A 27,470-nucleotide genomic window follows, 5' to 3' on the forward strand; every position below is an offset into this window, starting at 1 on the left:
CAGATCTCAGAATCTTTTCAATTTGGAAACTGGTTCTTTAGTTCCAATTGGGCAAATCAGTTACTTTTACTGGAGCTGTAGTCAACAACAGTCTTACACTCTGCAAAAAAAAGTCCATTTTTCTTTCCTGCTACCCACCTATTTTCATCTTGAAGTTGTTAAAGGAGTGTTCATTGATGTATTTCATCTGGTCCATCAGCCTCATGGCGTAGTCAGCGAGAGCACGGATGTGTGACCGCCCGACCTTGTCATACGTGGAGTCATTGAGGCCGGAGGCTGCCATGTATGTGGAGCCGATAGTCTTGATCTTCTCCAGCTGGCGGAACTGATCCTCGCTGATGATCTGAGGATAGCAGAACGAAGGTTTGTAATATCAGTGGCCATATTTAGCAGAGTTTTGGGTCCACTGGATTCAATAGTAACCAAATAAACACAGCAAACAGTAATTGGATGTTATCAGAGCCGTTGTTCTGCATTCAGACAGCTTCCAACTGGAATAGTTCAGATCTTACCTCATCAAAGTCGGCGATGATTTCATTAAGCAGTCGCAGGCACTCCACTCCCTCATTGTTGCCCTCCAACTCTACGTAGAACTCAGAAAAGTTACTAATAGAGGCAAACATAACTGCAACACACTCGCACGACTGGTAGTAGAGCTCATCGTTCCGACGTTCCCGCTGCAGGAAGTGAGCAGCCACGTCTTTGGGAAGGATGTTGTGGAGCAGACGGCGGTTGTAGGCTTGCAATTCCTCCATCTCCTCCTTTTCCTCTGTGGCCTTGTGAGGAGTTAGAGAACAGGATTAAAAATTAATACTTCATTTACAACTGGATGGATTTTTTATGACATTTGGCACAGATATTGAAGATGCCAAGAAGATGAATGCTAATGAATTTGGTGGTCCCCTAACATATTATCTCGCCCCACCAGCAGCATTCAGTAATATATCCTGACAGGTAATCACCACTAAGTTGTTATTTTTTAAAGAAGGTTCAGGAAAAAACCCTTTTACCTATCACTAAATTTCTTTACTTTGTTTTGGTATCTCAGCCTCACAAAACTGCAAATGGAGCTTGAGACTCACAGCCTTGTTTTTTACTAACCACTGGTGACAGCAGTGAGCTGGAAAATAGAGAGCCCTCCAGCAGCTTTTTTAAATAAGTTTTTTATCCACTTGACTGGATTAGCAACTACAAGCAGAACAGCCTGCTTCACAACCGTCAGAAAATGCCAAAGAAGCCATGAACATCCCTTAAGGAATGTTCTTATTGTCAAATTGATACTGTACTGAATATTATTTGGTTATTATACGCACACTCACACACACACGCACACACACACACATACACCCTCTGACATGTTTGTACTTTCTCAAATAAGAACAAAAAGTTTCTTAACAACAGAATTTGGTAAACTATCTCAGTGTTTATTGGTGAAGCAATGATTCATGTTAGGGGATGCAAACTTTTCAGAGTCACGTTTTATACTAATCTAGGTACACCTAAGTACATGCTTACAATTACGAGTGTAACCAATCTTACCGAGCCAATAAAACACACTTGATTACTGAGATTAAGATCATCAATCATTGTCAGCAAGTGTGAATACCTCTATGAAAGCAGATGTTTTGGCAGTTTGTTGGTCCTGAGCAGTCAGGTGTGTGTTAACAGTCTTCCCAGACTATCCAAGAAATCTGCTTGACCATTCTTATTATCCATTAGGGTCCCTAATTTCATTTTTCATTTTCTTCATAGCCAGTTCAATATTTTAACACTAATGTTAAGTCTCCATAATGTATTTTTCAATCTGTTATTCAGATTTACAGTTAGATGAATAATATTATGATCAGAAATATCTCATGTTGAGCACTTGTTCACCCTGTATGTGTCTACATGGGAGCACAGTCTAGGTTTGCAAAGCTGCATCTGACTAAAATGCACATCGCCACCTCATTTCAGCTACCAAGCACGGTAGCGGTGGTGTTTTGAATTGGGCTTCTTTTGCATCCACGGGACCTGGATCGAACATGAACTCCTCTGTACGCTAAAGTATTGGAGAGTCGAATGTGAGTCCATTTGTCCAACAACTACAGCTTGGCCAAAGTTACAACAGATGCTGATCCACAAAACAGCAGTAAATCTACAACAGAATGGCTGAAAAAGAAAAGAATCTAAGTGTTGCAATGGCCCAGCTAAAGTCCAGACCTCAACTCAACTACAATATACTGCAGAGAGTGGACGGACTCTGTGATGCTGCCTATTTGCTCATTTCTACAAAGCTTTAAAATTACAGCACTTAATTGTTCTCATTGGCTTCTGATTCCAGCCTTCACCTTGACAGGATGTCTGACCCACATTTAAAGTTAATTTGTTGTTTATTCCTATTATCATCCTTTAAAGGAACACAGTGAGACATCATTTGCATTTCTAACAGATCTATGCACAACTGTTGTGTCCATGCCTGTTTAAATATGTATATTTTCCCTGTCATGCTGATGACGATATTCAGGTACTGCCTAGCCTCATCACTTCTCAAATCACCAAATATTTTCACTTAAAGGAAATAAATGGAAATCCACTTCCTCCTGACAAAGTCTAAATCAACTAAATCAGCTGTTAAATGCCACATTTTAAACCAACTGCAGCTCATTTAAATCATAACATTCTGCATCAAGTGGCAAGTTGGGCTAGCTGTAGGGCTGAACGATTATGGAAAATAATCTAATTGCGATTTTTTTGCCCCAATATTGCGATTGTGATGCGATATGCGATTATTTTTTAAGGTCTTTGTCTTCTGTATTATTAAACAAAGACAAGCAATACATCATATAGTATGGCCAATACTATATTACATTAATTTTAAACTGTTCTTTCCTGGAAGACAGACCTCTGTTATGATGACATGAGGTGATGCATGAATTGATGACTGACATTTTTATTTAACTTCTTCAATCACAACAGTATATTTGAACATACACAATAGTTTATTTTTAGCTTACAAACATCTGAGCATAAAGTGCTGACAAGGAACCCTGGTGTAAACATTAAAATGAAAGTCAGTACAATGTGCAGATTGCAGAAATATACATAAAAAAAATCAGTGGCTTTACCACACTCAGTTTTTCGTCATCTGTGAACTACTAGACAGTCATTCAATTAAAAAATAATATTAAATAAATAAAACTAATAAATAAAAAATACACACATCTTACTGATCTCTGCAGTCAGTAACATTACACATAAAGTGCAAACATAATAGCAATTGTATAAACACACACACAAACACGCCTTTAAAGTTTAAAGGCGTGAAATTGGACGGTCTAGTTCTGATTAGCGTCACCGCTGTCTCGGTGGAGTTTAATAAACTCGGCCGTCTGCTTCTTGCTATCTAAAATATAACCAGACACTGGTGTAAATTCTCGACTGTCTCATACTTCTGTTTAATAAGTTTTCTGTTTGACGTTTAGTCAGCTGTGTGAAAACCAAGGAGGAACCCACCCGGGGGATTAATAAAGTTTTATTTTATCTAATCTAATAACTTTAATCTCAGCCAAACCGATTTACTCACGAACAAACAAAACACTGAAAAAAGCCCAACAATAACATTTTTAGGTTGTCTAAGTGACTTATATATTACGTTTAACGCGAGCAGCGAAACTCCGCGGTGATCTGAAAATGATGTGCCGGGAGTTGTGCCGTTCTCGGCCGCATCAGTAACCCTCGAGCTCCCGGCTAGCTGTCGAGCTGGTGGGTAGCAGACGCCTCTGAAAACGTCGAAGCACTTTTGCAAATATGGGATATCTTGATAAACCGAGCAGATATTCGATGTTTACACAACTACTTTCTCGCCTGAAAATATGTTAAAAGTTTATTTTGTGACCCAGAAAGATTAGTATGAGTAATTTTAAAACTTAGTAGCGGCCGCCATTGCTGGAAACTGGAGTTTGGCTGGGCCGCGCTATGAATTCTGGGATATGGTAGTAATTTGGACAGCCTTCGGCGCGTCGCTGTGACGTAATCGGTCTACAAATGCGGCCTCAGGAGGATGCAGCCCATGAATTTGGACATGTCCAGAGTATAATCGCAGCCTTTGCGGTTAGAAAATTGCACTTGATCATGTCGCGATATTATCGCAAATGCGATATATCGTTCAGCCCTAGCTAGCTGTGTTTATTTTCTTTCAATCCCAACATGTTTTTGAATTAAATTAATTTCCTAGCACAAAATAATAACAGCGATTCCCTTCCTAAAAATGCAAATTTATGCTAAAAAGCACACCAAATACGTATCTACAAAGTCACATAATGACACTTAACACGGATACCAGGAGGAAAAAAAACCAAAACTACTTTTTAAGCATCAGAGGCCAATGGAATCATAACTATACAAGGGGAAGGGGCAGCAATGCGCTATAGGTTCTGTTTACTCTTGTTCTCACACACGCGCACGCGCACACACACACTAACCTGCAGTTTCCACAGGAAGTCAAGCCTTGCTGTTGACTCCACCTGCTGGGCGTGAAGGTACAGGGCAAGGACGAAGACTGTGATCACCACTGGAGTCATGATCTTTAGAGGCACCTTGTCTACTCCACACCTGGAGGTCAGCACATACACATATTAGTATTACAGATAGATTTTATGCCGAGTTACCCAGCTACCACAATCACTGATATATGCAGGTATTACACAGAGTTAAAGATGTACTCTGCAGGAAAATAACATAAAACACAAAAACAAGCTGCCCTCTAAATCTTGGCTAATTAGCGTTAGCATCTGTTGCCAGCAGGTCATTATAGTTCCATTTGTGCCAGAGGAGTGATAATGATGCTGTTAGCGTAAACAGATGACAGAGACCACTTTGGATCCCGCCATCAGTCTCACCTTGTTCCATTCATGGGCTCACTGTGAGGGAGGAACAGAGAAGAGCCGGTGAGCACTAAGAACATCTGCACACCTTCGAAGCTTTAATCATTACAGGCATGAAATGACACACAGAGACACACACAGGTGTAATAAAGAGACTCACGCGTTGTTGATGGCATTGGCCATGACCAGCAGGTCCTGGTTGTCAAAGAGGCTCACTTTGGGAACCTCCATGATGAGAAGGTAAAGCAGTTCGATGAAGAGCATGAGGAAGAGCTTACCGATGCTGCTGACCTGCAGGAAGACGGAACAGGCCAGCAGGCTCAGCAGCACGCAGGACGAGAAGTACTGAGGGAGAAAATGCAAAGAGACTATTGTTTAGTGGCCAGGCTTTATATGCTGCAACAGTTCTGACTGAACAAGCTGCATCTGGATGAGTTATAAAACACACGATTAACCCACATTTTCACTGCTTAACTTCTAATTTGAGCACGAGTGTGCACACCAAATGTTAACATTTACAGCTGTAATTACCCCCACTTAGCACCCATTTGTTCTGCTCCCAAAATTTCGTTTCATGTCAGAAGTCTCACATTGAAATCTTACAGTTACGTGTGTGTGTGTGTGTGTGTGTGTGTGTGGTGTTCAAAAAAAGCAATGCAGTACTTTGCAAGACAAATTTTACCCAATTTTAACCATGTGTTTGCTCTAACAGTGTATGGTATACAAGGTGATTTCATTACACCATTCGTCACAGCAGAAAGCAATGATTAGATGTCATAATGCTCATTAATGTTCTATAAAGTACATAACTTGTTTAAGCACATGCATTTCTCTCTTTTTAGTGCTTGTGTTTTATCGTTGCTTTTTTTTTTTATTGCTTGCAGTTTTAATATTGTTGTGCATCACCTTGAGCTGCAACACCTGGTTGAAAGTGTTGTATGAATGAGATTCTGCCCACATTTTATCCCTATGAGGGAAACTTGGCAGCAGCACCTGAGTCGTATTTGTGTCTTATTTAAGTCCTGGACTCGTGCCATTGGCTGTTGTTCAGTTTAGGATTAATAAAATTAATTTGCACTTATGCGGACAGCCCGCAGGTTATCCATCAGCTCCGGTCTCTTCTGTTTCACCTCACTGCCCAACCAGCTGCAACAGATGGCTGACCTACCTAAGCCACAGTCTTGTTCTCCGTGTGGTGTTTGCTCATACCGATTATTGGATCAATGAGGTTTGCTCTGTAATATTATAGGGTTTTTACATTACAATATAAAGCGCCTTATGATGACTATATATGTTATGTTACGCCCATGGTATTCAGCTGGAAAAGAGTGGAGGGTCCACTCTGGGTCAGGGAGGAGTTGCTGCTTAAATGTGGAGGAATTTGGGGTCTTGTTTACAAATGAGTATAGCGAGAGATTGATACATGGACTGGGGCCATGTCGCTGTACCAGTCATTTGTGGTGAAGGGAGAGCTGTGCATAAAAGCGGAGCCGTTGATTTACGGGTCATCTGATGTTCACAATCTCTGGGTAGTGACTCAAAGAGACACACACAAGCAGCACAAATGAGCTTTCTCTGAAGGACAGCTGGCCCCTGCCTGAGAGAGGGGGTGAGGAGTTCAGTGAGTCAGGAGGAACCTCCTGGGCACTTCTTGGGCGAGGAAATCCAGGCATGTCCTGCTGGGAAGAGTTCTTATGGGTAGACCCAGGACTGGAGAGATTATGTATCTCAGCTAGCCTGGAACCACCTTGGTGTTTCTTCGGATGAGCTGGAGAAAGTGGCTGGGGAAAGGGAGGTTCGGGCTTCTTTACTGCCCCTGTGACCTGGCCTCGGATAGTGGCAATGGAAGGAAGAATGGAAAGAGGGATGGATGGTTGGATGGAAGGAACTTAATTGATCTATTGAGGCCTGATGTAATGTACTTTAGTGAGTTGACCAGCAGATTTTAGTATTTAAACTTCAACTGGCATTTTCTGAAAGGTTATCTTTTGGCTGTACTTTTTTTAGACAAATCATCCACCTAACTTTCCTTAGTCTTCAACAAACTTGGATCTTCTTTTCTTTGTTTGTTGTGTCATACTTTAAAAGGATACCTGTAAATTTATTGATGAAATAATCTAATAAATAAAACAGATAGGCCATAGATAAAACAAGGCATCTGTACCTCAGGAAAGCTGCAGATGAGGCCATCATGTCCACAGGGGCTGTGTTGTGTGTCCAGGCTGTAGTTGAGGAAGTAAGCATGGCAGGCATTGACACTGTCCAGGCTGATGTTGTGCTGTGCTTTGATGCAACTCCACAGGTCATGGCTGCTGCACGTGAACTAAAAAGGGTCAAAATTATTGCGAGACTTTCAAATCCAGACACTCAAAAGCATCATAGTCAAAAACCTCTCCTTGAAACATTGACCCATGACAAGAAAATGGGAATTTGGGAATCCTGTTAATGAAAACTTACAATGTTGATGAAAGCAGAAAGAAAGACGATGATGATGGTGAAGACACCAACCAAGGTGCTGTTTAGTCTAGACTGAACTATTCTCTTAGAGAGTGTCTGCAGAGGCACTGGGAAGATCTGGAGGACAGAAGAATTCCAACAATTAATATTCAGTTTTAATTGAATTAACTGACTTCATTTTCTCAGTCACTGGTTTCCAGTTTGACCATGCTTTTACAGCTCTGTGTAAAAAAGAGGCTCTGCTTTTTTTTTATATTTTGTTTTTAAAAAAAGAGCCATGACTCACCGTTATGGAAACCTTCAAGCAGCAGCTCTATTTTTCTCTTCTCAAACCTTTCCCGTTTCTTGTGAGTCATCAACAGCAGAAAGAAAACTGATCGACAAAAGGATTTACGGTCTCACTGCAAATCTTATTCGACAAGGCCCACTTTATAGAAACTTGTGGAAGAGATTGTGAAAATTTGCGAACTTATTAACTCCAGAAGAATGTACCAGATAATTACATTAGAGGCAGCGCAACAAAGTAATCAACTGAGCTGCATGCTATTCTGTAACTGTCTTTATTACAGCACAGCGCCCAGTACCCCTGTGTTTACTGAACAGGCACCAAATACGCAGCTGAAGACGTAGTGCAAAAAGAACATCAGCTGCTTCTGTTAAAGCACAATCTGTTCTTTGCTAAAGTCCACACAAACAGATCAAAACTGAGAACAGAGGGAGGAAACAGCTACCTAAACATTGGGAGATTGATAATATTTTACTAAAATACTATTCCTTAAGTTATCCTATGAAATGCAATTTTTAAAAAATGCTGTGTTAGCTGTTATTTAAAAATGAAAACTCCATAACATTTGACTAGGATAACCATGTGAAATATCTTCAGTTTTTACCTGATATTTAGAGTCACAGGCTTTGTTAAGGGTACAGAGTGTAAAATCGCACCACTAGACGTAAATAGATTGCAGTTGACTGCGAGTTTTTAAGGATATCCTAAACTTTTCTGTGGGTAAACACTGCTGTTAGCCTCTGTTAGCCTCTGTTAGCTGCTGTTAGCCATCGTCAGTGAAGTGTATCTAACATGGTTGGACTTAGTGAATAAACTCTGATACAATGTGTGGTTGTAATTCGGCTGTCACGAGAGGGAAAGTGGGATTTTTAGGACACTCGAGCCGAACATTAGCTTGTATAATGTTAGCTTAAAACCAGCTGCTGTTGTTCAGCCGGCTCATTGTCAGCTGTGTGTGGATGAGAGGATTGCATGTCTAATCTGCTGACAACAAGTAAGTGCGACAGTCATGAGTTAGAGCTCTGTTTTCAGTTCAGGGGATGAGGCTAGCAGTTAGGAGGAAGAGGATGATGTTTTATTAAGATGCCAGTCCTGCTGTCTCTTTCCTTCATGTTCAACTTCACATACTGTAAGCATGAGCCTTCACATCTTGAGCCTGAAGGTGCAGGTATGAATTAACATTTGCCTCCTAATGAATTCCTATGAGTTCTCTTTTCCCCGCCTTTGGCAAACTACACATGTGGCTGGTCTCTAGCTGAACAAATAAAACCTGATTTGGCGGAACCGAGATGTCCGTTTCGGCAACTGTGTTGAAGATAGCGAGGCAACATGACAGCTTCCACAAATTGGAGCCTGCTCCTATTTATTTTAATGGACTAATTCTAAGTTTATGAGAATGCATCAGTTTGTTAGAATTACATATTGCATGTAAGTACCCACTAATTAATGTTTATCTATGAGTAGAATCATTTTTGTAACTCAAAAAACAATAATTGCACCTTTAAATACTGATCAAATTGACAGCAGAGACTGCTGAAAGTTTATGTTGTTGCTGTTGAAGTTTATAGTCTAGTAACCTTAGGCTAATATGCATAAAGTTTTATAGAACAAAGTTGAACAAAGGCTCCCTTCTGTGAATAATCTTGTGCAAGAATACAGACAAACTACAGAAACATGAAACGTATCCTGAATTATGTTAGATAAAGTAAATATGAGATGGAGCAGCTTTTCTCAAAGACTCACATAAACACGAGGGAAACTTAACAATTTTTAATTCATATAATAGATACGCACCAAGGGAGTCTGTTGTAAAAATGTAACAGATTCTGATCAAAAAGAACTTCCTTTGAGGAGAATATCTTTCATTTTCTAGATGAAGGATTCTCTGACCACAATTCATAACAAGTACAGCATCCAAACCACAGCCCGATAAAACATTTAGATTTGTCTGAACGATGTCTTACGCTGAACCGAACTGAAACGAGGCAGCTATCTTACGGGATAACATTCTCATAAAAGCATCTATAATCACTTGTATTGGTTATCACTTTGCCGAATGCCTTATATCTGCAACAAATCTGAGCAAAGCTCTGAGTTTCTCTGTGTCATTCATTACAAGCATAGACTTCTCACCCCAAAACAGCAGTACACAGCTGAGACGAACATAACAGCCGTCAGGATAATGAGACAGGTGACGAAGAAGCCGATCATCAGTCTGGAGCTGCAGACAACAAAGAGATTGGATGTATCTACTGCAATATTTATTACTCTGCAATTCACAGTCAGTGTGGCATCTGATAAGTTAACACTTTCTCTTTATAGTCTACAACCTTGTGCTAAATACTGTGGAAGTAAACATCTTACTCGTGGGTGTGACGGGAATGAATAACACCAAAGAGAAGAAGCATTAAGATTAAGAGGGTAAAAGCGATTATAAAAATAGATTAAATAACAAGGGACATGAGATGTGAGGAGGCAGCCTATGTGGGACTTTAAGGACAGGAGAGGAGTGGTGAGATGAAAGTACTGAGGAGAAAGGTTAATAAAGAGGCAGGCTAAAGAAGATCAATACTAAGAGATGGGCAGGGAGAAACCTCTGAGTGCAGTTTGCAAAAAAAGAAGAGAGAGAGGAGGGCTCGCTTTGAGACAAAATCTGACAGAGCTTTAAAATCTGGCCAGTGCTCGGGTGCAATTATGCTGATTTTGATCTGATATTCTTTTTTATTACTCATCATCTTTTATTACTCCTCTATTCAGTGATTCATCTTTATAAGTCCTGTTTTAAGGATAAAGGCTGAAGAATTTGGAAGAGAACTTGGAACAGACAGCATTAAGACTAAAGCTGTGCCGAGTTTTGTAAGGCTCCAAAGCCTGAACGCACACACTGACCACTAACAAAGACATAGTTTCTAAACAATTTATTAAAACGCATGTATTAGTGCTTATGAAATATAAGGAGATAGTTATATTTGCCTAATAAAGACAGCTTTTGGGATTATACCATGGGAGTACTATTTAGAAGACCAAGCAATTCAGTTTCAACTTGGAGCAACTTCTTATATATACACCCACTGGCCACTTTATTAGGTGCACCTTGCTAGTACCAGGTTGGACCCCCTTTCGACTTCAGACTGCCTTAATTCTTCATCACTATCAGCCTGAACTGATGATGCAGCACAGCACAGATCATGTTAACACCAAATTTGATGTTCCAGCAGAAACTGAGACTCATCATACCAGGAAGCACTTTTCGGTTTTCTTCGGTAAGCCTGTGGGAACTCCAGCCTCAGTTTCTTGCACTCAGCTAACAGGAGTGGCACATTGTGTGGTCTCTAAATTTACAGTCCATCTGCTTTTAGTTTTAATGTGCTGTGAGTTTAGTGATGCTTCTTGGTTTTAACGACTGGTTATTTAAGCCTTAATATCAGCTTACCATTCTCCTCTGGCCCCTGGCGTCAAGTTCTCCCAGAGAACTTCGGCTCACTGGATAATTTCTCTATTTTCAAAGCATCCCGTGTTAGCAGATTCTCAAATACTCAGACCAGCAACATTCGGAGCCACCTTTTATCCCCATTTGATGCTTCTTTGAAGTTTAGCAGGTCGTCTTGACCGTGTCTAAATGCCTAAATGCTGATTGGATGATGAGATATTTGCATTAACAAGCAGCTGAACAGGTGTACCTAATAAAGTGGCAAATGTTGACCTACCCAATTTTGATTGTGTAAAGCAGTAGTTCTCAAACTAGGCCTTGGAGACGCCGGGGGTCCAAAGCCCATGGCCATGAAGTTCACAAAATAATTTGCAATGAATATTAAAATTGTGCTGCATTATTAAAAACTGCATTTAGACCAAAAGGAATATTGATTACCCCGTCCCACCCCCACATTATCTTTTATGTATATTAAGAAAAACCTTTAGTAAGAAGTGCTCTTTCTCCAAAGTTCTAGTCCTAAAAGTTTATCTGATTTTAATATATAAATGAATCGTGTGGCCGTTTAAGCTCACTTTGTGTACTCTGCACTTATTTATTTCATACATTTGAGCTACAATTGTTTAAACTGTAATCAGAGTAAACTTTTCAAAGTTGTGAAGTAAATCTCAAACTTCCACGGTCCTATCTGTGTATTATTTCCAAGTGTTGACTCACGGTGGCACGATGACAATCTGGATGAAGCAGATGAAGAGAAAGACGAGGGAGGCGCAGGCCACATAAGCCCCAAACCTGGAGTCCACCTGTTTGGAGTACTGCAGGAGGGAAGGAGACAGCAGTTCAGTGACACAGACTTTTCTTACATTCTGTCCCTCTGACGGCATGAGGGGTGAAAAACATACAAAACAACCAACAAGATAAAAAAGTATGAAAAGTCTGACTCAATTATGTCTCTCTGGGTATTTTGGAACGAGTACGTCAACACCACAGACGCTTGTAGCAGAGCTGTACTCGAGTCAGACATAAATCACAAAAATGACGAGTTCACACTTGACATGGGTTTAACTAGTGTAAGCCTCGACTTTTATTTATTTCTCTAAATACTTCCTCTTCATTCGGAGAATCTGGGAACAGCTGACATTTAGCGCAGATGGCATTTAACTCCGTCAAGATTTGAGGCTGCTTTGAAATCCCATTTGAAATTAGAAAGCACGAGCTTGAAATACTCAAGCTTTGAACCAGTCAATAAAAAATTAGAAAAATAAAGACAACAAAATGTAAAAATATGACAAGAGTTTGAACAGTTGATTCTCACGAGCCTGCAGAGCACAGGCATAATTTGTTCGTGCAGACGTAAATTCTGACTTAGACTTTCGTATGTGAGAACAATGGCTGAAAGACAGTGAGGTTTTCAAGTGAGTATTGATATTTCAAAGCTGAAAAGATTGTTTCGTGATGTTTGTTGAAGTTTAAAAAAGAAAAAAAAAATTGGTTATTGGCGTTTTACAGCTGAAAAGAAAACCATATCCCGATATCAAAAAACTACTTACGATCCTTAAAAATGAAAGAAATCTTAGCAACTGATCCGTGTCTGGCATGTGCAGCGGCTACTCAGCTGCTATCCTGCAAAAAGTTTATTTTACTGGATAAACTCTAAGTTGAAATACTCCTTCTGTATGGCCAAGAGAAACTTGTTTCTCCAAACTTGGAGATATTGCTGTGCCTCAAAATCAAACTGTGGATCAACAGGATTTAAAGATTGTACACGAGCCTAAAGGCAGAAGTGGTCTGACAGACATGGAACCGGAGGCTCTCCAAAATTCCTTCAGATCTCACTTTCACCGTACACGAAGCAAAAACTCTTTTTCCCTTTTTCCTCCCAAATTCCTTTTATAACAACCCAGCTGCAAACCTCTTCTCAGCCTGCCATTCACTGTCTGAAGCAGTTTCTCTTCTCCATTTAAACCCCTGCTTCCTCTCTTTCTGTGTTATACTTTGCTTTTGAGTGACTTCCCAGAGGGACCGAAAAAGAGAGAGCTTTTTGCACAAAGAAGATTGCTTGTCACGGCCAATTATCTTTTGCTATATTGGCAGTTGGACTTTGTGTGTCCGCGTGTGTGCGCGTCTAACCTTTTTCTCCAGGTCAGGCTCTCTAAAGGTGAGCAGGAATTTCTTGACGTGTTCCGAGCGCAGACGGTCGATGCTGCGCGCGTCGATGGCCCGGCCCAGAAACTCATCCACCTCGTCCTCTGGGTTTAGGTTTTCCTGTGTGTTTCTGAAAATAAAATGCCTGAATAAAACAAGAGGAGACTGATTGACATTTATATTTCATGCCGAGTCAACAAAGACTGTTTGGCTTTACTGCAGCTAAACTTTTTGATCCACTGCTTTCTTAAAGAACTTGTCTGAAAATCAAGCCAAAAGACTTTCTTAATAACTATTGACTAAACAGAAGTTTACTAAAACTGTTCGAGGGTCACCTTAACAACCCACTGTAACCTGAGGTGTAGCTGCAAATAGGAAATCATACACAGTGCTGCGATCTGATTTCTTAGGGGCTTTTTTTTGCATACATCATCAAATTAGTTTGATGATCAGAGATAAGCTTTCTTTTTGAAAGTTGACTTCAATTCAATTCAAGGCCTGATTACTACAAGACCTGAAGAATTAAGAAATCCCTGTTTGACAAAGTGAGGCAGACTCAGAGATCTTAAAAAATGGCAACACAATCATGCCACAGTCTAAAGAAACTCAAGAACAGATAAGTAAGTGATTGTCATCCATCAGTCTGCAAAGGACTACAAGGCTATTTCAAAGGCTTTGGGACTCAAGTGAACCACAGTGAGAGGCATTATTCAAAAAATGAGCAGTGTTGGGGAGTAACGGAATACATGTACCGCCGTTACGTATTTAAAATACAAAATATGAGTAACTGTATTCCGTTACAGTTACCGTTTAAAAGGGTGGTATTCAGAATACAGTTACTTTGTTGAAATAAATGGATTACACTGCGGTACTTTCCTGTTTCATATTGTCGCGGGTCAGGACTGTTTGGTTTTGTTTGACAGCTACGTTCTTTTGTTCCAGGCGGCAGCGTTACGGTTACCATGGTTACAGGGTGACGCGCTCTCTTTGTGACTGTGTTTCCTGGGTGAGAGAGCACCTTTTTTTGTTGTTGTTGTTGTGCTAAGCTAACAGGCAGAATGCTACAAGCATAGCTCTAAAGAATGTAGCATCATGGGCAGTGTAGTCCGTGCTGCAGGGAGAATGGACTGCCATACCCGTTATGTGTCTGTGAGCGCGAGGAGGGAGAAAAAGGAGAGTCGAAAAGTAGTTATCGTAGCAGAAACGGGAGCTGGAAGCATGTAAATATAATAATAACCACTGCAGCCAAGAAGAGTGCCTGACGAGCCCAGTTGTAAGTAAGCTATTAAGACTCGACTGTACGCTGTGTTCGTGTTTTCCTCCAAAACAATAAGTTCCGTTGGAGCAGCCTTTCAACGCCTCTCTCTGTCTCTGGCAAGCAAAGTTGACCCAGACAACAAAGTAAAGCTAGTTTTCGGCTACGAGCCCAACACAGAACCGACGTATTAGCCAGAGGTCCTTTACTACGGTTCAGACCCGCGGAACTTCAGTAATAGTAATAAATCACATTCATGTAGTTGTAAACAGCATGATAATATATTAAGTAATCGAAAGTATTCAGAATAAGTTACTCTCATTGAGTAACGTAACGGAATACATTACAAAATACATTTTGGGGCATGTATTCTGTAATCTGTAATGGAATACATTTTAAAAGTAACCTTCCCAACACTGAAAATGAGAACATGGAAACAGCGGTGAAGCTTCCCAGGAGAGGCCAGCCTAACAAAATTACTCCAAGAGCACATAGGCAACTCATCTGAGAGCTCATTAAAGAACCCAGAACACCATGTTAAAAACATCTAAAGGTCAGAGTTCATGATTCACAATGACAAAGAGACAAGACAAAAATAGCACCCATGGGAGAGTCCCAAGAAGTAAACAGCTGCTGATCAAAATGGAAACAAAGACTCATCTCACATTTACCAAAAATCGTCTTGATGATCCCAAAGGCTTTTGGGAAAAGATTCTGTGGACTGATGAGAGAAAATTTGAACTTCTTGGAAGCTTTGAGTCCCATTACAGCCGGCATAAACCTAGGCCCAGTCAAAAGTCACTTAAATCTGATTGAGATGCTTTGGCATAACCTTAAACAGGTCAATCATGCTCAAACTCTCCTGGCTGAATTAAAATAATTCTGCAAAGAAGAGTGAGCCAACATTCTTCCACAGCAGTATGAAAGATTCATTGCCAGTTATTGCAAATGCATGATTGCAGTTCTTGCTGCCAAGGCTGGCGCAACCAGTTATTGGGTTTAAGCAGCAACTGCTTTTTCACGTATTGTCAGGTAGAGTTGGATAGCTTTTTTCCCTTAATAATTGAACTTATCATTTAAAAACTGTATTTTTTTATTTCTTTGGGTTATCTTTGTCCAATATTAACATTAAGTGTGAAAACGATGGAAGAAACTGAGAAGTCAGGAAGATTTTTCACACCTCTGACCTGAAAGATCACTGCAGCCCTCAAACTTGAACAGTCAGATGAGACAATTTGTCTAAAAACAATCACTAAATCTGCAAAACGCAGATTCACCTACATATAAAATGCATTTGACGGTTAGTCTGGAATACTGTGTTTGGATTTAACAATACCCAGAAGTTGAGCGATTGGAGGCAGAATTTTAGGAGTTGTTAAGTAGTTAATTGGAATATTTTGTGTAGACATGTCTAACTTTAAAGGTTTTGTCTTTAAACACTTGTCAGTTTCAGTGCTGTACTGTAGCTCTAATCGGTGGCATTTGAGGCCTCAACAAATCAGAAAGAAAGGATTGGTTTGTCTCTACGATGTCAAGTCTTAATATACGTTACATTCACTGATTTTAAGACAGATGGAAACAGATTTCCAAACTGAGCTGTGACATCGTATCCAGTGTAGCAGTTGACGAAAAACCCAGCATGTACTTCCTCTCGACTCTAAAAACCTGTCAGTCTGCATAAGAAGTAAGATCTGTGCTGTAGCCTGCGGCAGAGGCAGAGGCTTGGATGCTGCAGCTCAGAACAAACTCACATATACAGAACTATTTGGAGGAGAAGAGGAGGACAGCTTCTCCATAAACGACAACTCCTCTTTGATCACTGAGAGCCTTTGGCTTAACTATCCCTTCCTCTGCCCTTTTTTTTTTTGTAAATCTTGGATGAAACAGTTGATACTGCAACACATTAAGAACATAAACTCTGTCCAGCAGCAAAAGACTCATGGAGAGAATCAGAATTTAGACACTAGCACTCATGCAGGTGGATTATACGACAACTGCAAGCATTCATCTGCTAGAAGCGATCCTGGAACACGTTTAACCTGCCCTCCAAGAAACGTTAGATGACTTATCGATCAATGATGCTTAAAACTGTGATTGCAACCACCAAGCTCTGATAAGTTCATATATTGATGGACGCTGGCACACTTTTTTATTATCTTAGCTGTGTACACAACACATATTCAAGCTACAGCTGCATGATAAAGGGTTAAAGTGCAAATGCAGACTCCTGCATTACCTCTTCCATACAAAACTGCCCTAATTTTCACTTTGAACCTCCAACATGTTGAAAACTGAACTGAGCCTGGTTCTTCCTATTAAAAGGGAGTTTTTCCTTCCCACTGTCGCCTAGTACTTGCATAGGGGATTGTTTGATTGTTAAGGTTATCTCTGTATTATTGTAGGGTCTTTACCTTACAATATAATATGCCTTAAGGTGACTGTTATGATTTGGCACTCTGGCAAAACCGAATTGAAAACCCCCCAAAACATTTTAATTTAAACTGATCCTTTACCTGGACACTGACTCTCATACAAATCAAAGATCTTGCACATCATCTTATTATTATGCCATTTATTCTGACTTTCCAGTTAAAATTACCAGTGACAATCATATTTGTGTTTCAAAGTGCTTCTTCTTGTCTTTCAGCTCATTTTCAGGATCATTGCCTATCGTCTTGGGCAAAGCAAGAACAAATCCTCTAAGGTGGCACACAGACAAAACAACAAGCACAATGAGTCACTACTCACTTGTCTTTGGGGTCTTCAAAGCCCTGCAAGAGAGAAAGGACAACAGGAAATAGGATTTTTAGAGCAGCGCGTGGTAAAGGTGTTTAATCTTTTCAAACCAGATTGGTTCTGCTTTCTTTTTCTTTACAGCTAAACGCTCTTTTAATACAACTCAGAACAATCACATCAACATATCTGGTGATTCACTCAATGAAAGCATTTTTAAAATGATAAAATGAATAACAAAGCAAAAACATCCAATGTTCTGCAATATTTAGAAGTTGTCATTCTACATTAAATATCTGTCATTCTGCAATGTTTGGACTAAACTGCTTGACGATCAGTGTGTGCTCTGGCTGTTCTGACGGTGATTTAGAACAATTTTTTCAGAGACTTCACAGATAACAGCCCAAGCAATCTCCCAAGACATCTTCAGCTAATGAAAGGTACCTCAGCAACAACAACCCCCCAACACACACACACCCCACACCCACCCTTCGGACGAGTTATATCACTACAGTGGTTTAGATCCTTCCTGTGATTTTCGGGATTTATATACACCGCTTAGAGGCGGTTATTGCTTCGGTTGAACCTTGCTACAAATTATTAAAATTTTCTAATTTTCCTTTTCAAACTACATTAAGGAGCCTCAGCCTATCATCATTCCTCTGATTGAAGCTTGTTCAATTTAACTTCACAAATAATGAGCAACCGCAACGCTGCCATTAGACAGCTATTGGGGGCCTGATGACATAATAATTACCCTGAGCCAAATGAAAAATACGCTTACAGGGAAAGGTTCGCTGTGGCTGGAAACCAGCAGACACGGGGGGGAAAAAAAAATCACCCAGATCACTTCAGGTATGAACCGAATAAAAGACATTTGCATCTAACTCAGCTCAAGATTTGGACCGTTCACCCACTGTCAGCTCTATTCGGCGAGAAATGACGGCTATGATTGACGTGAAATTAAACATTTTTGGTAGGTTTTGAGTTTTTCAGCAGAGATAAACCGACAGAATGAGCAAAATAAGAAAGATGTAAGAAGTGGAGGCTTTGTTGTCGAGCAGAGGTAAACAAGACAAGTTTCAAATGTTATTTTCACCCATTTGAAATGCAAAGATAGAATATGTCTATAAACAAACAGATGCAAAGCACACAACTTTAACACTTTGGGTGAACTGTCCTGCAAAACGATACAGTGTGCTGTGTCATGGAAAAAAATGTAATATATTTTTTAACCTGTTTTTCATTATGAAGTCACATTAATCATATTTTGTTACTCAGTTTATACTATGTTCAGATTGTCACTGTCATTAAACTATTTGGCCATATTACAGCATTACAGAATACCAGCTTGTAGATATTCAAATTGCTCTACCTCCCTCTTGTGGCGAAACACACAAATGACTATGCTGAAGAAATATTCAGCACAGCTAACCCCTGCATGAAAGTAAGGGGGGAAAAAAATCAAATAGGAAAAAGTGAAAGGTAAAAACGAAATTATTTGCATTCCTGCCTGCTCCACTGCTTCCTGTTTGCAAAAGCAAGAGGCTGAATGGGCAGCAGGAGTAGAAGTACATGTGTAAAATCCTGAATACCTCCAAAGTCCATTCTGTGTCTGACAGACATAACCAGGTTTCCTCCCGGTCATATAAAAACCCTCCCTCATGCTCTCTGTGCATATTTGATTCCTTATTCTTTACAGCTCTGTTTCAAAGCTCGCTCCAGAGCTTGCTGTGATTAATGAAGACTATGGAGGTATGAAGATATGGGGTGAGAGAGTAATAGGCAGAAAGAAAACTGAGGCTGACAATGAAGGAAGGCAGAGCTGCAGCAAATAAAGTTGATGTCAAAGCGTTCGTGTTTCTGCAAACTTTTATAGGACTTTGGTGACACACTCATCTGATATTAGGAAAGAAAAACAACGCAGCTGCTGATGTGATGTCAGGACGAGTAATTGAACGTAGTCATCCAGGACGATGAGAGATAAGATGATTTTTGTGCTGAGCAGCCTTAGCTCTAAGTGCCAGAAGGATCCAATGTAAATCAATGCAGCATTAATTTGATGTTGTTTCTTTTTTTATGTGCACACTTGTTGTAGCATTTATGCTACACAGAGCTCCAAGTCAGCTACAGAGCCCCCTGTGGGTCACATAAAAATACAGAAAGTAATACTTAACTGTGCAGACAGTTTATTTTAATGAAAAGTAATCGTTTTAAAGCAGAACTGATGTTTCTTTCAAAATAAAAGCACACTGGTTAATACGGTCAATGGGGAGTTTGCATGTTCTCTCTGTACCTGGCGAACTCTCCTGTGCATTGCCTCGGTGCAGATGCTGTACCCCAAGTTGTTTCCAATGCTTTGGTCAGAGTGGGATTGTTACAAAGAACTAAGATGTAGAAAAGGGTGTTTGTATATTCACGAGAGAGGTAAGCTTATTGTTCTGTCTGGCTGTGCTCACAACCTGACATTACACTCATTTAGTAGACAGATCGATCCAAAATAACTTTTATAAAATGTGCTCAACCTACCTATAAACATGACCTAAATATTATTATAAAATATTTGTATCTGTTCTCATTCTATATGTCTGACATCAACCATTAAAGTGGTATTCTTGTTTTTTTTAGTCGTGCATCTCTATAACACTGAGTTCAGTACTTCCTTATGTCCAGATTTTGATTTTCCCGCATTGGAAGTGAATAAAAATATCCCACTGAAAGCTAAAAGATTTGCAACAAACGGCAAACTACAACTGTAAAGCAGCCTTTCCATTACAAAAGTGCAGTTCATTGATGATGCCACAAGCTGAGCAGGACTTAATAGGATGAGAAAACTACAGAAGCAGAAAAAAAAGCCGTGCTTGCTGTTATCTTTCTGTTGTGGTTATCAGATTGATTCATCTTGTTATGTGGAACTAAAAGAAAAGGCAGATCTCGTTCTCTCTCTGAGATGTTCCCAAGCATAGCAAGATATTACAAGAAAAAAATAAACCCGTTTTGCTTCTTGTGATCACGAGATGCGTGTGGACAGCTTGGTAGCCGTGAAGACGACCTGGCTGTTTGATTCAGGGACTAAGTACGGGTTTGTTCTCCGGGCGCTACAATTGATAGATTAGATCAACACTGAATTTTCTGTATTACAAAGGTGAGAAGGCTCAGCAAGAATAAAACACACGCTGCTACTTTTAAGTGGAGTAGAGATTAATCAGCCTGATGCACGTCAATAATAGGCTAATTATATGCATGACCCATGAGGACAACAGCACAGGGAAGAAAAAACCCTTTTCATTCCTCATGTCATGAAATCATTAACTTGTTATTGCGGGAAAACCAGATTTGCTTTACAAGATATTTAACCGCTTTTCACATGATAACATAATTACAAGCTGTTCTGATCTGATCTGAGAGAAAACTGCTCTTGATGTGAAAAAAATGATGGGATTCACCTTTTAATAGATACTTTTTGTGAATATTACCAATTTTAAAATAAAGCGTGTAGAACAGAATCCATTTCCCCAATATATAACAGCACACATGTTGCCTGGACTTCATCGTCCTCTTTCCTGCCATAGATACAGTGAGAGGTGAGTGGATTGGGGATATAAGAAAAACAGGCATAGGTGCATCCATTCGCCAAGTGAGTCACTACATGCAGGCTCGGCTCAGCAGGAAGTGCTACGGTACGTAAATAACAATCAGTCTCGGTGAGGTTCCATCTCTCTGCCGTTGCTACATTTCCCGCTTAACTGCGGCCGCCTACATGTTGCTGTTGTCCCCCTTGCACGAGTGCTCCTGAGAGCCTCTTGGATCCAGGGGTAAGGTGTGAGAGGCGAAGTGAGCTGCTGCTTACAGGACTGCAGATCTCAGGATTATTGTATTAACAACAGGTTGGCTTCATCACCAAATGAGAGCCAAGATGTGATATTGGCAGGAGAGTCACCTGGCTTTAGCACTCCAACAACACCAAAAACAGCAGCACTACAAAGCAGACCATTAGAATGCTTTTAATCTATCGATAAACATTTGTTTAAAAAAATCTTGTCTTACCATCCTCTTCAGATCTTTGGAGATCTGATTTCCACCTAAATGGTTGTAAAAGGGACGGTCGGTCCAGTGTCCACTGTTGTGGGTGACAGAGTTGGTCCTCTGCCGGTTCATTTTGGCAATCATGGCCTTTTCCTCTTTCTGTAAGACAGAAAAAGCAAAGACAGGTTTTAGAAATAAAATTACACATACAAGTTCACACATTTTGCGAGAGTTATAATAACATATTTTAGGATTCATCACCTTTTATCAACTGCAAATTATATACTTGTGAATATCTCTTCTATCCAATAAGATAACGTTATCTCACAGTGCTGGCATGATTATCAGTCGTGCCAACACTGTCACCAAAACCTGCCATGAATGTTGCCTTAAGATGGAGTCATCTGCTACCAGTTTGTGAATGAAAGTGGTGAATCTGGGAATTCCATGTAATCGGTTTCTAAAAAAAGCAATTAATTGGGACAAATCATCAAAAATCGAGCCTTGCTCCTGAATTAGGAAGTAGCTGTGTCAAGCTAAGCGTGTCCAGTGCTGAATGATTTTATTTGGTTGATGTAGGTTTGTTTGTCTGACACTATCTGAGGATGGGGGAACATAAAATAAACCCTCTTTTTACGGTATTCCCAGAGTATTTAAATGCAAAAATAAGCACACTCCTTGAGGAAAGCCTTCCTGTTACAGCTGCAACGGTTGGTCCACATCATATTTAAACCCTATGGATTAAGAAAGGAAAATATGAAGGCAGATGAGCAAATCCTTATAGCAACGTTGAATGTCACATGACTTTCTCTGTGTTTGGTCACAGTTGATTATTGGAAATGTTTTAGATTAGCCCTTGCTAACTCTGATACATTTATAACAATGCACATCATCCTTGTTAATAATAAACAAGTAAAAATAAGAAAAAAATAAAAGAAATGAACAGGGGAAGTCAGCAAATTTGTAAGCAGATGATGATAAGGATGAAGGGCAGGGGAGGAAAAGAGAGCCTCATTTTTCATTATGCCTCTTTGTAGCATAACAGCCGCTACTTTGGTACAAAGAGGTGTGTGTGTGTGTGTGGATGCTGGAGTTCGAGCCAGGAGTGGTGGGATCATGATGTGAATGGCTTCACCGACAAAGATTTCATCCAAATATTTCAAATGTCGAGGGCCACTTTTAACTACGTCCAACAGCCAATTTCAACGAGACTCTCGTGGCAAGACATTCAGATGAGGCGGCTGATGTAACAGTTACATGACCTGGACTGACATCACACAGGGAGACAAAACCATATTATATTTTTGCACACATGGAAGTGGCCCAGGTCAAATATATATCAGAAAAATATCAGAGGGTAATCTTCTCCTAAATGCAGAAGAAGTAAAAACATCCACCAAGTGTAAAACTGTTACACTGATGAAAAATATCCTTTTCTCCTTCTGGTGTTGTGTTAAAAGCTGGTTTCCTGAGATGGTAATCTCTAGTCATTTTATTTCTTTTTACTTTTATTTCTAGATCTGCATCCTGGCTTTAGGATGTATTCACAAAAAAAAGAAAGAAAAGATAAAAGTAACCAAAATAATTAGACTGCACAATCTTCCTTCTGTCTCCCAGCAATGAGCAGCAAAATAAGAAGACAATATCACTTCACATGATATGCTATCTATAGTCGCAGCTTGTGATGATGCTGGAGGACAGACAGCTGATAAAAGTCTGGTCATAAACAAACTTGAGCTCACGCAGCGAAGCAGAGACGAACTCACTCTTGGATGAAACAGATTCCCGGTTTATAACACAGACGATAAAACGATCAGTTTTTCAGATTCTGTGATCTAGAGAAATGTCACATACGGTGATTCAGTGGAATTCTGGGATGTTACATTATACTTTTTCAACCTTGACAGACGTGTGCTGTTGACCCTTGACCTCATCTTTAAATCGTGTCAGGCTAATTTATTATATTATATAGGTCAACAATGGGTTTCCTTGAAATTTAAAATTATTATTGAAAAATTCTGCAGCTACTAAATGTCAAACAGGAGTAAAAAGACATAAGAGCCATAAGAATAAACAATAATGTGTCCCACTATAAGCCATAAATTACAGCTCACAGAGTTTCTTTTCTGCCCCCTCGTGTTTAATAATCAGTTAATGCCACTTTAAATCACTTTAATGTATTTTTGATGTATATAGTTGTACTATAAACAGTAATAAGTGAAATACCCTTTTCTGACTGCAGCCCACAATGAGGTAGGTTTCTATGTTGTGCTTCTTCAGGTAGGCATTTCTTTCTCCTCCTGTTCCCGGTTCCACATCATAGTCCCCATTCAGGTATTCAGAGTGGCTTTAGTTATATGGATGCGCCTAAAATGAGAACCACACACACACACACACATTGATTATTCAGACACTGTATATTCATATCTACAACTCTGTGGGCTGTTAAATATAACAGTTTTAGCAAAATTGGTTACAACTCTATTTGGCAAACCCAGCTTTTGTTGATAGTGGAAAATATAAAACATTAAATGTTTAAATTGAGATATTTTAAACGTGAAAAATATTAGCACATTTTTCATTAAACATCTCAAAATAAGTTGGAGCGGGGGAAACAAAAACGCTGAAAATGTAAGTGTACTAAAAAGCAACAGCTGGTTATCAAAGAACATCTTCAGAGTTTCTCAGAAGTGAGGATGAGCAAAGCTTCAGCGATGTGCAATAAGTTGTAACCATGAAATCACTGCATGGGCTTAGAGGCATTGTTACTCGTCCCATTGATACATGCTTGCTAAAGTGTTTTTACGCAAAGAAGAAGCCACATATGATCATCCAGAAACACTGCTGTCTTCTCTTAAAAATGTACTGAGACGAAATGGAAAACTGTTCTGTGGTTGGGTGAATCAAAATTTGAAATTCTCTTAGGAAAACAGTGACACCACATCCTCTCGGCTAAAGAGGAGAGGAACCCTCCACCTTGTTATCAGCACTCAGTTCCAAATACTTAATCTCTGCCGGTAAAACTCCAGCTGGTCCTCCTCAGTTCCCAGACGGTTGTTAAAAGAAGAGGGGATGCTACACAGTGGTAAATGTTTTTAGACGTTTTGCTCCTAACAAATGTTAAATGAACTAATACTTTGGCACATGCCACATTTTCTCAACATAAACAGGTTTATCACATTTGCAGATGATTCAATTATTTTTCTTCTTTAAGTTTTACACAACATCCCAACTTTTTTTAGAGTAGGGCAGTCTGAACTTGAATATCATTGGAGAGACATACCCTGCTTTGCCCCCAGCTTCCATCTGATTTGCTAGCGTGACATCGTTGGACCAGACATCAAACTGCCACTTCCTGAGCCCCAGCACCCCACAGTGCACTCTGCCACTGTGGATGCCCACTCGCATGTTGACGTTTACCCCAGTCACCTCCCGTACCAGCCTGCAAATAAAAACAGATAGCATTTTAAGAGATAATTTACAAGTTAAGCTTTTTCGTCACCAGTGTGTTGATGTTAGGGTATCCCAGGGATCACCTTTTTTTCCAGTGCATCTTATATCTCTGCTTTTGCTTGCAAGCAACTTCCTGTTTCATCATTTTAATCCCTACATGCATACCGGATCGTTTGACAGAGTTGTCCGTAAACTCATAAATGTCCATATATGTCATCCAACACTTTGGAATCATAACTTTCATAAACGAATGCCTGCATAAAACTGAAATCCAGGTTACATGCTACGAAGAAAATGGAAATTATGTGATTTGGGTGAAATTGCTCTTTAACAGCAAATGTATTTCATTTTCTGCAACAAGAAGGACAACCACAGACATTTAGCCTAATCTGAGGATTATTAATCTGACTCAACAATAATCATCTTAAAAACTGACAGAGAATATTTCTGACTGTGAAGTTGCAAAGAGGCACTGACAACAGCTGACAACATGGTCACAAACTGTTTTTAATCGTTTCTGGAAATAAAGTGATGTTATTCATTACTACTTTCATATGTGGCAAGTACAGGGTGGGCCATTTATATGGATACACCGTAATAACATGGGAATGGTTGGTGATGTTAAAGTTCTGTTGTGGCACATTAGTATATGTGAGGGGGCAAACTCCTCAAGATGGGTGGTGACCATGGTGGCCATTTAGAAGTCGGCCATCTTGGATACAACTTTTGTTTTTTCAATAGGAAGAGGGCCATGTGACACATCAAACTTATTGGTAATGTCACAAGAAAAACAATGGTGTGCTTGGTTTCAACGTAACTTTATTCTTTCATGAGTTATTTAAAAGTTTCTCTTTGTTCACAGCCATTGACATGTCGAAGAGGTTAACACGTGAGGAGCGGATCGAAATCGTGTTGATATCTGGTGAACGCAGTAACCGGGTCATTGCAGCAGATTTCAATGCAAGACACCCTACGAGACCACCCATCTCCCATGCTACAGTCAGCAAACTGCTTGCTAAGTTTTGTTAAACTGGTTCAGTGTTGGATTTGCCAAAATGTGGACGCAAGAAAACTCACTAATGAAGAAACATCAGTGGCTGTCCTAGCTTCATTCAGCAAGAGCCCACAGCGTAGCGCTCGCCGCATGTCACTGGAGAGTGGCATTAGTCGAACATCCCTTCGGCGGATATTAGCTACTCACAAATGGCTCCCTTACAAACTCCAGCTACTGCAGCATCTCAACGAGGATGACCCAGATCGGCGGACAGAATTTGCAGAATGGGCAAAACAAAAATTGGAACAGGACCCTCAGTTCACGCAGAAGATTTTGTTCAGTGATGAGGCAAACTTTTATGTGAACGGTGAAGTTAACAAACAAAACCACCGCTATTGGTCTGACACTAACCCACATTGGATGGATCCCTCCAAGACTGCTGGAACAACAAAAGTGATGGTTTGGTGTGGTATATGGGGTCCAACGATAGTGGGTCCATTCTTCATCAATGGAAACTTCAAGGCCACTGGATATTTGAAATTGCTACAAGATGACGTGTTTCCCTCTTTATGCACTGAAGCTGGCACGTTCCCTGAGTTCTTCCAGCAAGATGGTGCACCACCACATTATGGGTGCCAGGTCCGAGCATTCCTAGATGAACAGTTTCCTGGAAAGTGGATGGTCGTCGTGGGCTAGTTGAATGGTCCCCAAGGTCTCCTAATCTGACCCCCTTAGACTTATCTTTGGGCTCATCTGAAGGCAATTGTCTATGGTGTGAAGATACGAGATGTGCAGCACCTGAAACTACGGATACTGGATGGCTGTGCTGGCATTTCTCCTGTGGTGTTGCTATCAGTGTGTGAAGAGTGGGAGAAGAGGGTTGTATTGACAATCCAACACAATGGGCAGCACATTGAACACATTTTATAAGTGGTCAGAAACTTGTAAATAACTCTTTCTTGTGACATTACCAATAAGTTTGATGTGTCACATGGCCCTCTTCCTATTGAAAAAACAAAAGTTGTATCCAAGATGGCCGACTTCTAAATGGCCACCATGGTCACCACCCATCTTGAGGAGTTTGCCCCCTCACATATACTAATGTGCCACAGACAGGACTTAAATATCAGCAACCATTCCCATGTTATTACGGTGTATCCATATAAGTGGCCCACCCCTGTATATGGAACATCAAATATAACTAAAACTGCATCTGGAAATCATCCATTTATTCATTTGCCCCACCTCTGTCTGCTATGTGCACATATTTAAGCATTTTAATTACAGCCACAGATGCCTTGTTACAGTCAGGGGGCAACTTACGAGATAGCCTCTATCATGTCCAGCCCCATCTCCACACAGCAGTGGGCGTGGTCGGCCCTCGCCTCCGGGCAGACCAGACACGCAGTAGTAGCAGTCTCCCAAAATCTTGATCCGCAGACAGTGGTTCTCCTGTCACGGGAAGCATGAGCACAAGAAAGAGCAACTTACTGGAGAGGTATCCTAGAAAATAAAGATGTTATTGCAATGGGTTTTAGAGTTACTTCACTTTTATGCAATTCACCGATGGTGGGAGACCTTTGGGAGCCAGTGAAACAAAGACACACAGCTATAACTGGATCCACCTTATGATATCCTCTCTTCATCTTTCACCTTACTATAGTATCTTGCAATTCAGTGGACAAAATACCTCAGTAGTTTCCAACTAAATCAAGTAGACAGAACTGAGGTAAGACAGGCCAAATCATATGACTGATAAATTATAACAAATAACAAAAGACTTCCTTTCCTGCTGTTGAATAAACTAATGATTTTTAAAGTTATTG

General features: G+C 40.2%; 1 protein-coding gene across 2 annotated transcripts in view; it reads right to left on the reverse strand.

The window, feature by feature from the left end:
• Positions 1–27,053, reverse strand: part of LOC146556140 (adenylate cyclase type 5-like) — a 30,747-nt gene extending 3,694 nt beyond the window's left edge. Inside the window, exons 1-15 of one of the 2 annotated variants that reach the window (XM_085249729.1) lie at positions 26,968–27,053; positions 24,481–24,639; positions 23,424–23,564; positions 21,219–21,356; positions 17,187–17,209; positions 13,169–13,313; positions 11,756–11,853; positions 9,742–9,829; positions 7,323–7,439; positions 7,030–7,188; positions 5,026–5,210; positions 4,881–4,901; positions 4,464–4,593; positions 513–776; positions 139–343 (exon numbers count right to left, since the gene is read on the reverse strand). In XM_085249729.1, coding sequence (XP_085105855.1) covers positions 139–343; positions 513–776; positions 4,464–4,593; positions 4,881–4,901; positions 5,026–5,210; positions 7,030–7,188; positions 7,323–7,439; positions 9,742–9,829; positions 11,756–11,853; positions 13,169–13,313; positions 17,187–17,209; positions 21,219–21,341 — 1,558 coding nt within the window. In that variant the 5' untranslated portion in view covers positions 21,342–21,356; positions 23,424–23,564; positions 24,481–24,639; positions 26,968–27,053. Of the gene's footprint in view, positions 1–138; positions 344–512; positions 777–4,463; positions 4,594–4,880; positions 4,902–5,025; positions 5,211–7,029; positions 7,189–7,322; positions 7,440–9,741; positions 9,830–11,755; positions 11,854–13,168; positions 13,329–17,186; positions 17,210–21,218; positions 21,357–23,423; positions 23,565–24,480; positions 24,640–26,967 lie in introns of both variants that reach the window. The other variant, XM_085249728.1, reaches the window with a different exon arrangement.
• Positions 27,054–27,470: the final 417 nt, after the last annotated feature.

The sequence above is a fragment of the Mchenga conophoros genome, linkage group LG16 (genome assembly GCF_057382185.1).
Source record: "Mchenga conophoros isolate Kocher_MC1m ecotype Shallow Benthic linkage group LG16, M_conophoros_male_GT1.1, whole genome shotgun sequence".
Taxonomy (NCBI): domain Eukaryota; kingdom Metazoa; phylum Chordata; class Actinopteri; order Cichliformes; family Cichlidae; genus Mchenga; species Mchenga conophoros.